General features: G+C 47.0%; 1 protein-coding gene and 1 non-coding gene across 2 annotated transcripts in view; one reads left to right on the top strand and one right to left on the bottom strand.

The window, feature by feature from the left end:
* The window catches only part of SACM1L (SAC1 like phosphatidylinositide phosphatase), a 59,433-nt gene extending 46,662 nt beyond the window's left edge, over positions 1 to 12,771 (bottom strand). Inside the window, exon 1 of the mRNA XM_040445106.1 lies at positions 12,640 to 12,771. Coding sequence (XP_040301040.1) covers positions 12,640 to 12,671 — 32 coding nt within the window. The 5' untranslated portion in view covers positions 12,672 to 12,771. The remainder of the gene's footprint in view (positions 1 to 12,639) is intronic.
* Positions 12,772 to 13,078: 307 nt separating this feature from the next.
* On the top strand, positions 13,079 to 13,151 carry TRNAR-ACG (transfer RNA arginine (anticodon ACG)). Its single transcript has one exon. It is a non-coding gene; the product is annotated as a tRNA-Arg (tRNA).
* Positions 13,152 to 15,974: the final 2,823 nt, after the last annotated feature.

The raw sequence follows: 15,974 nt of genomic DNA, 5'->3' as shown, positions 1-15,974 counted from the left end.
GAGCGGTCTGTTGCCAATGCTGCCTCCCCATCAAGTGAACTACCCGTGACTTGTTCTCGTCCCAGTAGTGGCAAAGCAACCCCCCAGAAGCACGGTCAGTCAACACACACATGGGGGCCTCGTCGGGATGGGAAATCAAAAACCAGCACTCACATAACTGACCATAAGCCTCTGATCGAAACACTACCTTCAACACTTTAGAAGAGCACTGTGTTAGGAGCATCGCACTGAAAAGGCCTCAAGATCTGCAGTCAAAAATACAGCGGTTCTGCCCCTGACCCTGCCCGCTACCAGCGACGTAATACTGGCCAAGTTCCGAGTGTCCACCTCCTGCCAGCCCTTGTTCTGGGTACCAGTCCAGAGTCCCTGACTCACAGAGCCTACGTTCTAATGGGAGACAATCAGTGCGCAAGGAAGTGATTCGGTGATCTGAGAGCGAACTGCTATAAAAAATAAATTAATAAATCTAGGGTGACTTGGCCAAGGTGGGGATGCGGGGCAGATGATCAATCCTCCTGAGGATTAAATGAGACGTGAAAACGCTCCTGGCGGCTGTGAACAAAGACAAGGGATCTCTGTCAACAGGACATCTCCGTCCGGGCCGGGCTGCTTTCAGGCCACAGGCTTGAGCAAGGGGCACCTGACAGGGCAAGAGGGCCCACAGAGGCCAGCAGCGGAAGGCGGACGGGTGGGGCAAACAGGTTTATGAAGCCGCCCTCCTGGAAAGAGCCGTAGGCCCTCAGTACCCGATGGGCTACTTACAACCAGGCACAGAGCCTAAGGCCACGGAAAAAGGGAAAATTTCACACATCCCCGTACGCCCCCAAGTCGCCCTGTAACTACGGCCCCTCACCACCGCCTCCTGGCAGACGGCCTCTCCTCTGCTGTCCTGCCCACGTGGGTCTCAGTAACTCCCATCGTCACTGTTCGGCCTGGGGTGACCGCCGCCAGCCCCCTGCCCCCACCCATCGCCGCCCCGCGACATCAACCCTTCACCCAGCCTGGGGACGCAAACGCTGAGCCTCACTACCTCACAGAACAGCGAGAATTAAGCGGGCATTTGCGAAGAATAAAAGGGCTGACTCACAGAGACGACAACTTTTTACTATTAACAAAAACATCGTTTAAGAGAGGAGGGAGAAAAGTTGCAAACTTTCTTGACAGGATGGTGACACGGGCCCAGAAAAGGTATTCAGTTCACACTTTAAAGACATAATACAACGGAAGGTACTGATATCTTTGCCACATGTACCCCATCTGAACAATTTAGCTTTGATAGGTAGATGCTGGAATCAAAGTACATTCTACTAAATATATACCCCCAAATATGAAGACCACATAAAACAGACCTCTGATTTATCAAATATTCCAGAATACAGAATGAGAATAAAAATTATGAATGTCTTTCTTATTTGTAGATATGAGTCTATAACAAGAAAAAAGCTCTTAGTACAAAAGACAACGTTGGCTTTAAGATAGCATGAAGTGCTGGTTACACCTTGCTACTTGACAATTTTTATAAGAATATGAAAAATATCATATATAACATTTCCAGTCTAGACAGACACATCTGAAATGAGATCAACAAATTAAAATTTTAACTGAAGTACAGTGAAATGAATTTCCAAGAGTGAAAACCCTCCATTTAAAAAAGCCCAGATATTCTTTGAGAACACGGAGTCTAAGGGGTACCAACAGGTGGGTGCAGGCCGTGGGGCAGACACTAGCCATTCATTTTTTTTTTTTTTTCCAACGTTTATTTATTTTTGGGACAGAGAGAGACAGAGCATGAACGGGGGAGGGGCAGAGAGAGAGGGAGACACAGAATCGGAAAGACACTAGCCATTCAAATGCAGGTCTGGAAGACAGACAGTGCTTGGAAATGGCCTGACTCACCAATCGGCAGAGTCCAATCACCTATGGGCTGAGAGCCGACAAAGCAGGCGGACTCCGGCAGCAGAATGCTGAAAAGCCTCAAACACCGGAAAGAAAAGGTAGTGAGGACTAGGGTGGGGGTGAGGTGGTTCCTAGGGGGTGTAAGAAGCACTCAGACCCCCACCCAAACCTACAGCAGGCGCCTGCCCTCCCGGACCCTGGGACTGAATGCTCAGAACAGTTACCGGAAGATACTCTCTGGCCTCCACACATCAGGCACAGCTGAGGACCAGGGTGAGACGGCCAGATGAAACCAGGAGACGTGGACAGGGTCCACCCACAGACTGGGAACATCATCCAACCCTCTTCCTCTGTCAGACTCCCGGAGAGCCGGTGGACCAGTTCGCATCACCCCTCTCCCTGAGCCCCCACAGGGGCTTTGACACCACCTCTAAATCAACTTGTCCCGAAAGCACAGACCAGCAGCTGCGACCTGTGGCTTCCTCAAAGAGCTGAGTTCTACAGCGAAGGCCACCGGCTGAAATGTCCTGACCCACAAGCAGACCCTCCAATCAATTTCCTTCTTCAACATGAAATCACAACCAAGGATCGTCAGATACTAGGAAAAGCTTCCATCACACAAGACAGAGTCCAAAATAAACAGAAAAGTAACACTGGATAAACAAACTATGCCGGGAACAGACTGTAACTTCAAAACACGTTTACAGGCGAGAACCTCAAAAGAAGACATCGCATTCACGACAGAGGGACCAAAAAAAAGCACGTTCAGAAAGGGAGAACAGGGGCACCTGGGTGGCTCAGTCAGTGAAGCATCCGACTCTTGATTTGGGCTCAGTTCATGAACACACGGTTCATGAGTTGGAGCCCTGCGTCGGGTTCTGCACCGACAGTTTGGAGCTCTCTCTCCCTCTCTCTGCCCCTCCCCTGTTCATGCTCTTTCTCTCAAAATAAATAAATAAACATAAAAAAAAAAAAAAAAAAGAAAGAAAAGCCCAAATAGTTATTCAAAAATAAAAAAAGCAAGAACATATTCTTGGACTGAGAGCAGAAATAATAATTTGAGTATTCAGCAGAAAGGCTGGAAGATAAAACTGAAGAACTCTCCATGAGAACAGAATAAAAAGATAAGAGCTATAAAACAGGAAAGCACAGGAAGGAGGACGGGGATGAGGGAGGAAGGGGGAGGAAGGGGGGGGGAGGGAAGGGGAAAGAGAGAAAGAGGAGCCTGATCCAGGATATCCAACATACATTCACAGCAGGAATTGCAAAAGAGCACACAAGAAAAAAAAGCAAGAAAATATTTCAAAGAAAAAAAAATAAATAAACCCCAAATGGAAAAACACACACATACACAAAGGCACAGTAAGCATCAAACTTCTAAACACCATAGAGACAATCCAGAAGTTACCAGAAAAAAAAAAAATTAAGAGAAAGAAGCATGGAAATATTCAACAGCCACAATACTGGATTATCCAGCAACAGCACACTCACTGGACTAGTCAACAGCAGGTCTTTAAAATTCTACAGGATATGGGCTCTGTGCTGACGGCTCAGAGCCTGGAGCCTGCTTCAGATTCTGTCCTCTCTCTCTGCCCCTCCCCTGCTCACACTTTGTCTCTCTCTCATAAATAAATAAACATTAAAAAAAAAAATTAAAAAAAAAAGGGGGGGCGCCTGGGTGGCTCAGTCGGTTAAACGTCCGACTTCGGCTCAGGTCATGATCTCACACTCCGTGGGTTCGAGCCCCGCGTCGGGCTGTGTTGACAGCTCAGAGCCTGGAGCCTGCTTTGGATTCCGTGTCTTCCTCTCTCTGCCCCTCCCCTGCTCACAACTTTGTCTCTCTCTCATAAATAAATAAACATTAAAAAAATAAAATAAAATTCTACAGGGTAATAATTTCTGACTGAGAATTCTATACTCACCCACACTGTCGAATAAGCATGAGGATAGAATGAAAACATTTTGATGTGCAACATCTCAAAAGTTTCCTTTCATTCGCTCTTAGAAAGAAGGGAAAGTTTGTTTCACCAAAATGGAATGAGTTAGACTGAGAATCCAAAACAGGAAAGAAGCAGAAGAAGTTCTCTGACCAAAGGTATTGTCCAGAACAACAGCTATGCAACAGGCCTAACGAAAAACCAGTCCACAGATTACGGCAGAGGGTACTGGGCTCCCAGAGGTAAATCTCAGAGAAGAAACTGAGTTCATAGTTACCCAGCGTGTTTGAGAGGAATCTTATTGCTGTCACAGGGAGTGAAGATTAATTAGCAACAGGCACATTAAAAAAAAAAAAAAAAAAAAGTCATGTGGGACGCCTGGGTGGCTCCATCGGTTAAGTGTCTGACTCTTGATTGGCTCAGGTCATGATCTTGGGGTTTGGAGATCGAGCCCCACACCAGGCTCCCCACTGGACACGGAACCTGCCTGAGGTTCTCTCTTGCCCTCTGCCTCTCCCCATCCCCAAAATAAAATCTTGGAAAAAAAAAATGTGGAGTAAAACACCAAAAGAGAGAGATTAAAACGTTGAAAGTCGAGGTCTCTGGGACAGTGGGAATCAGAAGTGCAGAAGGGTGCTCTCTTTTTTATTATAAGCTCTGTGTACTGTTTACTTCTGAGCCATAGACAGGTATTATATTAAAATAAAAATTTAAGTTTAAAAATGTGTTAAAATAGCAAAAACAAAAATAAGAGTTATGTGAATCAAGACAGAGAGTTCTGGCCCAATGGTGCTCGGACCGTTGCTGGATCTTGCCTCTCGGAGGATGCTGCTAGAATCCAAGCCGCCGGTGCTGCCACCAGCCTGCTCGGACACCGTTCTTGAGAACGGCTTACGAACTGCAGCGATGAAGGTATGAACAGTGACCGCCAGCTGGTGGGCATTTCCAAGAGTAAGGATGCGTGGGGACTCAGAACCCCACCGAGGATCCCAGCAGGTGTCGTCTCAACTCAGAGACGTCTACATGTTCCTCTGCTGTCTTCCTCTTCTTTGCCTCTTCCCGCCCTTCTCTAACTGGCCTTGACACTGACCTGAAGTATCTGAACTTTACCCAGTAAATTGTATTTGGTAAGTTTTATGCTCCAGGGGTTTCATTTCAAAAGCTGGTGAAATTAACTGCGGCTCTCCAGCACTAACCACCAGAAACACTGGAGTAAAGCATCCGGTGGGCAATTTTTGCTGACGTGCGCGGTTTCATTATCATTTTTCCTTTTAGAGTTCCACCAAACAGACCACCAAGTCTCTGCAGACAAGGACTCTGTTTGTCCGTTCCCCGTGGTATTTCGCACAAGAAGACAGCAGAAACTCCCTCGGTATTCTTAGAGAATATAACATAATTAGTCAGCAAATACCTACATCAGGTTGGGGTTTTTTTCTATGGTGCTGAACTCATGTTTTCTTTGGCTCGGGGGGAAAGTAAAAAGGATTTAAAAACCTGTTTTCCTTTCTCCTAGCTAAGGAAAGATCTTGACAGGTCAAATGTTAAGTGGAATGGAGGGCACAGTATCACTAACGGGAGGACAAAGAGGGAGCAAAAGCGGTGGCTCTCGGATCAGAAAGTCCACAAAGCGTCGCCGCTGACCATCTCGCCCGGAGCTTTTCAAAATTAACCAGTCGACAGGCTACACCGAGTTCTCAACCTGACAAATATATGGATGCCGAGACAGAAGACTCCATGATAACCGAAAATCTGGGAGAGGGTCCTCTCTCTACAGCCAAAAGAATGGCCCTCAATTGCTGTGAAGTCTCTCATTTCATTAAACTCTCTCACGTTACTTTTTCTACGAACTAGATTTTGCAAGTCAAGGCAAGAAGACTCCATCCAAGAAGGTTATCTGGTCATTAACTATGCTGATGGTATGAAATGTCTGAAGTTCACAGTAATGCCATACACTCAAAATTGCTCTGGTCCGATATACGCTGTCTGGTGAGGTTGTCCGGATCCCACAGGCATGAACCAAAAACTCTAACTGAACAAGGCAACTACCTCGGTGCTTTCCACCCTGAGTTCTGCTCTCTAGTAAGATGATACGTGTTCTGGAAGATACATCGAAAAAGCAGAATACTTTATAAATAATAATTACTTCCTCTTTTGACTACTTTCATTTGGCTGACTGTTTCGCTTTCATAGATTGCTGCCCACATATGAGATAAAAAAGAAAATTCAGAGGACTACAAGCTGAACTCAACGAAGGCAATTCTATTATACTTAATAGAAATGCATTTAATCTTATAGCCAACTGGGATTCACGAGCTCTTAAGAGTGCTTTTTAAAAACTACCCTTGTCAAATTTTAAAAGCAACAGATTTAATTATAATATTAACACGAAATATTTTTTTTTCAGAGTTGGCAATATGATTTTCTCGTGTCTGAAGACATCCCCCTTTCCCCCCGTAACAGTGACATTTCCAGGCAACGACTAACCTTTTCAGAATCCTGTCACAATCAGAGGGCAAAATTAACCCACTTCCAAAATATTACCAATTGCTGACCTCACACCCATTACAATAGCTAGTACGAGAAACAAAACAAGCGTTGGTGAGGATGTCGAGAAACTGGAACAGTGTGCGCTGCCGGTGGGAACATGAAGCGGTGCGGCCACTGCGGGGAAACAGCACGGCGATCTCTCGGAAAGATTAAAAAGAGAAGTATCTTACGACCCGGCAATTCCACTGCTGGGTATGCAGTCAAAGGGACTGAAAGCAAAGTCTCGCAGAGATATTTATACACCCATGCTCCCAGCAGTAGTATTCGTAACAGCCAAAAAGGTGGAAGCAACCCCAGCGCCCATCCACGGATGAGTGGGAAGCAAAACGTAGTAGATACATAAAATGGAGTATTGTTGAGCCTCAGAAAGGAAATTCTGACACACACTGTAACATGGAGGAACGCTGAGTACGTTACGCCAAGTGGAAATAAGCCAGTCACAAAGGGACAAACACTGGACGATTCCACCGTACTTACAGGGGCCAAACTCACACACATACAAAGTAGAACGGTGGCTGCCCGAGCCCAGGGGAGGAGGAATGGAGAGTTGTTTAATGAGTGCAGAGTTTTAGGTTTGCAAGATGAAGAGTTCTGGAGATGGGTGGCTGGAATGGTTGAACGATGTGAAGGCCACTGATCCGTGTATACCTACAAATGGTTAAGACGATAAATCCTACGTATGTTTTAGCACAATTTAAAATAACGTTACTATTTCCGCAGAAGCATGTCAACTGTCATGTCACAAAACTGTAGCAAAAAAACATATTCTCAACAATCTTATATAAAGAAATCAAAATCCTCACAATCAAAATTACCCCATCTCTCGTTCCAAACATACAGGAGTAACATTTTACTAGATCTGGCTGGCAAGAAGTAAGAACTCAGACAGTAAAGAGGGTCGGTCCTCTGAGCCCACTACACATACACCCAGAAGGTGTTCCCACCACCCCTCATCCATCTGCCCTTTGGCCCCGGGGTTTCCTCCTCACTGAGCCACTGCTCAGGACCTCTCCTAGAACCCAGGTTCATCCCAGACAACCCAGGAGCCCAACACGATCCCAAAGAGTTGATATTTCCAGGAAGCTAATTCATTTTGGTTCCATCTTCTTCCTCAGAACCTTGAGGTCCCTCCTATTTTCTGCACATCCAAAAGCCCATTATCTCCCCAAACTGGACTGCTTCACAGGCCCAGGTCCAACTGCCGCCTAATCTGAAGCTCTAATCTACTGCAAAGCTCTGATCTACAGCAAAATCTTCCAGGGCCCCAAGCCTCCCAAAGAATGCTGTTCTACTCACCAACCGGTATGCTTTAGTTCTCTCTGCTTCACACGGCCCCAAAATACCCTGTAGTGTGCGTAAGAACCACTGGGACAGCTAGTTAAACACGCAGATTCACAGACCCCACATTCAGAGAGTTTTCACTCAGTAGGCTTGATGTGAGGCTCTGGAATACACAGTTAAAACAACCAGCAAGTGATCTGACGCAGCCTAGCACTAACTCAGACACTCTAGCCTGAACCCCAACCCAACTGATACCTTGGAAAGAAACTCCGCTTACCCGTGCCCAAACTTATAACCTTCCCTTCCCTCCATCCCTCCTTACAAAAAGATGTGTGAATATGCTGATGGTTCCTTGTATTGCGCAGACCGCCTGTGTCTTCGTCGCCGTGCAGCTTAGTTCATATCTGTTCAGGGTTGCATCACATCTGCCCCACTGACCTCACGACCGTGGCCAACTTTTCAGAAGAAAGGGGACCTGCTAACCAAGGCAACAGTGTTTCTCCAGAGGCAAGCGGCAGCCGAATTCACTTTCTAAAGGATTTCCTGTCTTACACCTATTTCAGTTGACCTCTTAAAGGGCGGGCGGGGGCAGGGAGTGCCTTAAATGTTTCCAAGAGTGGATTTCTGTTGTAATCATGTCGTAATTTCACATTTTTCATTGTTTGACGTTACTCATGTTCACACCAGTAACTTGAAAAGAAAAAGGAGTCACAAGGTAGATTATTTAGAATGGCCTGGATGTTTAAAAAAGAATTTTAGGGGTGCCTGGATGGCTCAGTCGGTTAAGGGTCCTAATCTGGCTCAGGTCAAGGGTACCCAAATTTGGCTCAGGTCATGATCTCACAGTTCAAGAATTCAAGCCCCACATCCAGCTCTCTGCTGTCAGCACGGAGCCTGCTTCAGATCCTCTGCCCCCTGCTCTCTCTGCTCCTCCCTGGCTTGCGTGCGCGCTCTCTCTCTCTTTCTCTCTCTGTCTCTCTCTCTCAAAAATAACATTAAAAGGGGCACCTGGGTGATCAGCCAGTTGGGTGTCCAACTTCGGCTCAGGTCATGATCTCACAGTTTGTGGGTTTGAGCCCCGCATTGGGCTCTATGCTGACAGTTCAGAACTTGGAGCCTGCTTTGGATTCTGTACCTCCCTCTCTCTCTTTGTCCCTTCCCCGCTTGCACTCTCTCTCTCTCTCTCTCTCAAAAATAAACATTAAAAAAATTTGTTGTAAATAATAACATTTAAAAAAAGAATTTTAAATTCTGACTATATCAACATTCTGTTTTCTATATTAAAAATCCAAATGGACACGTCAGCTGTTTTCAAACCTAAGTGACTTGCTTCTGTACCAGGCACATCCAAGGACTAAAGTGAAAGCAATCTGATAAGAAAAAAAGGTAATTTGAATAATGCAGTGTAATGGAAAGATCTCTGGACTCTGGGCCTGCTGTGTTCCAAGGCCAGTTCTGCCGTGGCATGGCTCGCCAAGGGCAATGATCTCCATCTCCAATGATGACAGAGGATATACATCAACCTATGACTTCAGAGGCGCTGGAAAGACAATCATATACATGGAATGACCTCAGCTGCTGCTACTTCCACAGAATACATCCCAAATTACCCCAGGCTGGGTTCTTTTTGAATGCTGGTGATATCTCCCTCTTACGTCGTACATCTACTCTTACATCTACACTCTACACTGCCAAGTTCATGTACTCAGGTGATCCAAGGAGGGTCTCTCTGCACAAGGCTTTATGCTTGGTACCGAGGACTAGCCAAGAATCAACGTTAAGGCATTTCTAATATGTTCTACCTATTTGCAACAAAGAACATGCACTATAGTGATTTCATCGTTTCCAGGTGGCAGTGAGAGGTTCAAACAGCGCGACAGACTTATTCTACTTTCAGCCCTCCCGTCCGTGAGATAATAATATACCGCTTGTCAATCCTAACAGGTAGAAGGTGCAAACCAGATGCACATTTGGCGTCCGGTCTCCATGACAGCAGACTGTCATGGGAGCTCCGTGAAGGGGAAGACGCGGGGAAAGCCTTCTTAGAGAAAGTGAGTCGCTGTTAATTACATTTACACTCTTTCAGTCTTTATGATAATCCTGTGAGGTAGTTCTGTGCTCATTTTACAGATGAAAAACTGACCCAGAGATTAAGTAACGTGGCCATAACATAGAGCATGTGAACAAGGTCAGCATTTGATTCTCAGTCTCTTCTGACTAACACAGTCTGTCATCTCTCAGCCCTACCATGGGCCCATGGATGTGATCAGCATGGAAAGAGGGGAGAGAGGAAGAAGGCATTTGGGTAGAAGGATCAAAATAAATAAGCCCTACCCTGAGGCTAAACGAGGGTGGCCAAGTGTGGTGGAAGGGGGAAAAATGCATTGGGCAATTAGGGGACATAAGGTTAAGGGACAGCTTGGGAAGAGACCAGACCCAGATGACTAGGAAATGTGGGCTCAGCCCTATAGGCAAGATGGAACTGGAGACTGTAAGCAGGGGAGCAGAGGATAAAATCAGGGCAAGGTGAACGTCATAGCAGGACAGAGACAGACTGCAAATGGGTGAGATACTTGCAGAACAAATCATTATTTAAAATCCCCAGCACTTCAATACTGTAACAGACTGAGCAGTAACAGCAGTTTTGTAATAAATAATCAAACCACCTCTTGTATGGATCTTTCTTGAAACATCTATAGGTATGTTTTTAAAAATGGCTATTATGTCTGGGATGCCTGGGTGGCTCAGTGGGTTAAGCCTGCGACTTCGGCTCAGGTCATGATCTCACTGTTCATGGGTTCAAGCCCCGCGTCCAGCTCTGTGCTGACAGCTTGGAGCCTGGAGCCTGCCTCGGATTAATAAACATTAAAAAAATTAAAATAATTTTTAAATAAAAATGGCTATTATGTTCTACTAATTCTTACATGGGTCAGAAACTACTGCCACTCCCAAATGCATCTAAAAAAAACCATCCCTTAGGTCAGAGGCCACATTTAAAAACCCTGAACAGCATGCCTTGGAGTAGAAAGGGCCAAAAAGAAGGATTAAGAGCAAAGACTCCAACTCACAAACTTCTTGGTGAGAAATGCAAAAATCACACACACAAAAAATGGTGGCCTCACACTGACACAAGCGCTCAAAACTTTTGTTGGGGGGGGGGGGAGGCATAACGTTGAGGTCCAACAAATCAAGGAGTGACTTTCACATAACCCCAGATTTACTTTTTCACTCAAATTCATAGTTTCCACTTCTATAAAAATCAATACAAAAGCATCATCCCCACCACTTAAGGGCTAAATTTCCTTTCTCTTTTATGGATATAGAGCCTTTTTTTTTTTTTTTAAAGATCGTACTGGTGACTTTAGTGCCTCCTTGACAACACATAGGCAATCATCAGAGTTCTCCAGTTCTCCGTCCCATTCAATCTTTGCCACAAACTCAACTGCATTCCCTGACCTAACCCTGAGCGGCAACAAGCCAAGGCTCCCTATTGCTTGAACACATTTGAGACCTGCCGTAGGATCATATTAAACCCTTTGGTGACTTTCAGATAGTCAACAATAGCCCAGTTAGCCAGCCGAGAACACGTGACACCCGCCCAGCCAGTACCGGAGTCAAAGACATTTCAGACATTTCGCTGGATTCATTCACCAGCAAGGTGATCACCTTGCAAAGGGGCAACTGGGAGAGGATAAGGAAACCTGGCAAGGAGAATGTGGAGGGAAGTGTGCAGCTGAGGTTTTCAAAGAGAATTACAGTACACAAAAGGGGCAAAGGGAGCGGGCTGAGGAGAAAGGAATCACCTTTTCTGCAAAATACTTCATGTCGAGTAGATGACCTCACTCCCACTTTTGTATCCCTAACTTTAAATTGAACCTTCCAGAAAGTTATGTGAGTTTGAGGTTCTAGGGAGCAGAGGAAGTGCCCAAACCACATTTGGATGTCTTCCTATTCCTACAAAGGAAATGTGATACCTCTGCCTAAGTCCCAAGGTATTTTAACTCATTTAGGGATATAGGTAAGCTTCCTCAAAATGGCATTAGCTTCTGAGGCCAAGGACATTCTCACACTAGGGTAAGTGGACTTTCAGTCTAGAGGGAAAGCATGAAGCACAAAGTAGAAGAAAGTTATTCAGACGCAAGAGAACCAAAGAGCTCACGGTAATGCTAAGGGAAATGTGTTTTTATTTATCCAGGACCAGCCAAAAGAACCTACAAACACTTAATTTACAACCTTAACAACCAGAGCCTATTTCTCAAAGCCTCAGGAACTTGGCTTTACGGAAAAGTCCACCTGCCCTGCCAAAATTCTCGAGAACAGCCTTTGGCTGTCAACACGAACTTAACCTGCTTCGTGCTTGAGTTGCATAATAGCTGAAACCAGGTAAACCCTTTAGGATCTCAAGAGTATTTGACGGTTCTTTTTTTCCTGCATCCTGAAGGCTGGTCAGGCGGGCTTTGATGCCCAGTTAAAGGTTTGTCCATTTGCGTGTGGACTCTAACGTGCTGTCATGGGTCCATTAAACAAGAAAACAACAACAACAACAACAACAACACAAAAAACTTCTCTCTTCCTCTACTAAGCGATAAAGATAAATTTAGCCGCCACCTCTCCAACAAAGTGGGTGGGGTGCAGCACGCCCCGAGCTTGTCGCATCACAACGCCGACCCGGGCTCGCTGGAAGCCGGTCTGCAGCTTCGCCCTCCCGCCGTGGGCGCTGAGGCCGAGCGGGGCGAAGAAAGGCCGGCGAGACTATCATCCTCGGGCTCCCGGGCCTGTGGCGACTCCAGCGGGGCCTTCGGGCGGCCGCAAGCTACAAGCTCCAGGACGGGCCGCGCCGGGAAGGGAAGGCGAGGGGTGCCAGGGGCTCCCACACCCGGCCCGCAGCCCCGGGACTCCGGAGCCCTGCCCGAGGCGGCGGCCCGCACCTGCCGCCCCGCCCGCCACCCCTCAGGCCCCTTCGGTCCGCGGGACTCACAGCTTCAGCCGCTCGTAGGTCGTCGCCGCCATCGTGCACCACTAGCTCCTTCTTCCTCTTTCCGCCCGCTCCGCCCCGCGCCGCCGCCTCTTCCACGGCGCTACCGTTCACCCAGCTCCGCGGCCGCAGCGCCCGGCTCGCCCCACCCCTTTCCCCGCCCCATTCGACCCGAGCGGACGGGAGGCGGCCGCGGACAAACTTGTGCGCACGCCCGCTCCCGCTAGAGAAGCTGTAGGGCGCGCGGATTGGAGCGCGCCGGGGAGCGCCGTGACGTTGCGGCTGTGGATTGGCGGAGGGCGCTTGCTGGGGAAAGGAGGAGCGGTGAGAGCCGTGGGCGGGCGCCGCGGCCCCGGGGGCGGAAATGCTGCGCCAGTGCTGGGGAACCTGTGGAAGCTGCGCAAGGGGTGATCTACATCACAGGGAGGGTTGGGCTGCTACAGGGCCAGTGGCGCAATGGATAACGCGTCTGACTACGGATCAGAAGATTCTAGGTTCGACTCCTGGCTGGCTCGAGATGCACTTTTTGCCCCTTCTGGGCTTGATCAAGTTACAGGGTGTCCCTAGAAAGGTCCCTGGCTAGAGTGTGAGGGTAAATATCTTGACTTTTGCCGCCACTTTGCCCGAAACGTCATCTTTTCAGCTGTGTTGGGAACCAGGAGTCGAGGTGGTTTGTAAAGTGCACGGCTTCCCATTGATGATGCAGGAGCCCCTGGAAAAGGGGTACATAAAGGAAGATACACCTGGAAAGGTGGCCGCTTGGAGTGGGGGGCGCGCTGTGGCCGGAGGTTAGCCACCTGATGACACCAAAGCGCATTCGAGGCACGGTTCTGGCCTCTCTCCCCGGGGCGGAGAGCCCCGAAGTGACGTGGGAAACGGGCCCGCTTGGGCTCCGGCGCTCACACGCCGCGGGGACGGGACGCTTGTAGTGCGGCTGCGCGCGGGTCGCAGCGCGCTGACCCCGCAGCGGTCCGCGTGCACAGGCCACCTGCCATCAGATTCCCCCGGGAAGCCCCGAGGCAGGCGTGTTTTTACAGTGAGATGACCCCAGGTGGCCTAGCAGAGTGCATTATTATGCCTGCCTTGAAGACCTGAGGTCTGGAAACCTCTGTGGAGGAAAGCGGACCCAAACCAGTGGACTGGCCAAGACATAGGACATCGATCAATGAAAGCTCTCCAATATCACTTTTTTCCCCCTTTTGAAGAAGTTACAGAAAATTTGTGAAATACAGAAAACTATTTTGGAATAAAAATAATTCCCGTCCCAAGATCATTACTGTTAATATGATTTTTTCCTTTTAGATGTTTTTTTTTTCCCATGCTTTTTAATATGGATATACCTACCCATGTATTTTTCCAACTTTGAGCGTGTACTAGGTATGTCTTTGTGTTCCCGTTTGGGCCCCTTAGCTTTCTGAGGTTTAAGGTCATTAAATACACTTGGAAGCTATCCCATCCAAGAACTAGATAATTTTAAGCATTACCCTCTGGTTGGGAATTTGGGTTATCACCTTAACGCTTTTCAGAGATAATGCTGTATTATTTCTCATATGTCTTTTAAGTTTCTGGATGTGGAATGATACTTGGAACATATTTTCAAATTGCCTCCAAAAAAATTAAACCAACACACTTCCATTAATAGCAAGTTTTCTTGCTTGCTAACCAACACTAAATATTACAGATTTCACTATGATTTCTTTGCAATCTTTGTAAGAGAAAAACAGAACTTCCTTTTACATGTATTACTTGATATATCTATTTTCTCTTGATGTATGCATTCAGTGTTTTTAGACTTTTTAATATATGAAGGATACTCTTTCCCTCTCAAACACATTGCAAACTTCCAGTTTATCATTTACCTTTTCTTTATACTGTTTTTGAACCTAAAGTACTGTAAATCCACTACTGTATATTCTGATTTACCAATATTTTACTTTATGTTTTTTTTTTTTATTGTATACGTGGTCTTTTCAACTTCTTTTATGTTTGTATTTTTTCCATTTAATCCATTCGTAATTTATTTTTTGCTCTTCCCAATGGAAAGATCAACGAAGTCCTAAAGCCTCTCACCCTTATTAGCAACTAAAAGCTCTAAACTCTTTACTTGGACTAATTCGATCAATCCTGCAACAAGCCTATAAGGCAAGTTCAGTCGTGATCCCCATTTTTACGTGTGCGGGAACAAACTTTGCTTAAGGTCATTGAGCAATTAAGTGGTGGAGCCTGAGTTAGAACTTGAGTCTGGGCTCTTGACCCCAAAGCCATCCTGGCCTTGCGCTTACCATGCACCAGAGGGCTACCACATGCGTGGACTCAGGGTCATTCCCTATCTGGGCATGAAATGGCGATCACGTATGCACCCCAGCCTTTCTCCCTTGCTAGTTAGCAATCAGATCTCGTCTCTAATCCTGATGACGCTTCCTCTCGCCAGCTGTGAGCCTATCGGCAGCCTACCTCTTAAGGCTCCACGAAAAGAAGGAACAGCCATCGCCCTGCAGAGAGCTCCTCCCTGGACCCTAAACACGTCATCGTTGGAAGTTCTGTTCACCACAGAACACAGACACAAAGATCGGCCTTTCTTTGCCAGTTGTGTAAGACAAGCCAAGGCCTTTATGAACACTCGGCGAGGATGGCAAATGGAAACGAATCCAGGCAGAAACACTTTCTTCTGGGGGTTTTAAATGCCTAACCAGCCCAAATCAGATTCTAGGGAGAACCATGTTCAGAATAAGAAATCAGGCAAGGATAGATAATATAAATTGACGTCTTCAGCTAAGTTTTCCCTGTAGTGAGATTATATGTGTAAATGCAAAGGTCCCGTGGGCAACTCGGGGCCCACAGCCACCTGTCCTCGAGGGCCGGGATCAGTTGGAGGGGCATGAATATAACCAAGTGATGGAAGTGCCTCAGGCTGCCGGGACCATCCAGGTAACCAGGGCTTCTCCTACAAGTGTCACAGACCTGGGACTTCTCCTGGCCCAGACCACTGACTTACTTTTCTCCCACAGAGTATGACCAATTCCGGTGTGTTTCTACACCCAGGATCCGTGGGCCACGTCACTTTTTTTTTTTATTTTTTTAAATGTTTATTCATTTTTCAGAGACCGAGACAGAGCATGAGTGGGGAAGGGGCAGAGAGAGGGTGACCCGGAATCCGAAGCAGGCTCCAGGCTCCGAGCTGTCAGCACAGAGCCCAACGCGGGGCTCGAACTCACAAACTGCGAGATCATGACCTAAGCCGCAGTCAGATGCTCAACTGACTGAGCCATCCAGGCGCCCTGGCCATGTCGTTTTTATATATGAAGCACTTCCGTTTTCAATCCAGGGGAAATGCAAAG

The sequence above is a fragment of the Herpailurus yagouaroundi genome, unplaced genomic scaffold (assembly GCF_014898765.1).
Source record: "Herpailurus yagouaroundi ecotype Mexico unplaced genomic scaffold, PumYag 193, whole genome shotgun sequence".
Classification (NCBI taxonomy): domain Eukaryota; kingdom Metazoa; phylum Chordata; class Mammalia; order Carnivora; family Felidae; genus Herpailurus; species Herpailurus yagouaroundi.
This window is presented reverse-complemented; position numbering and strand designations above follow the sequence as displayed.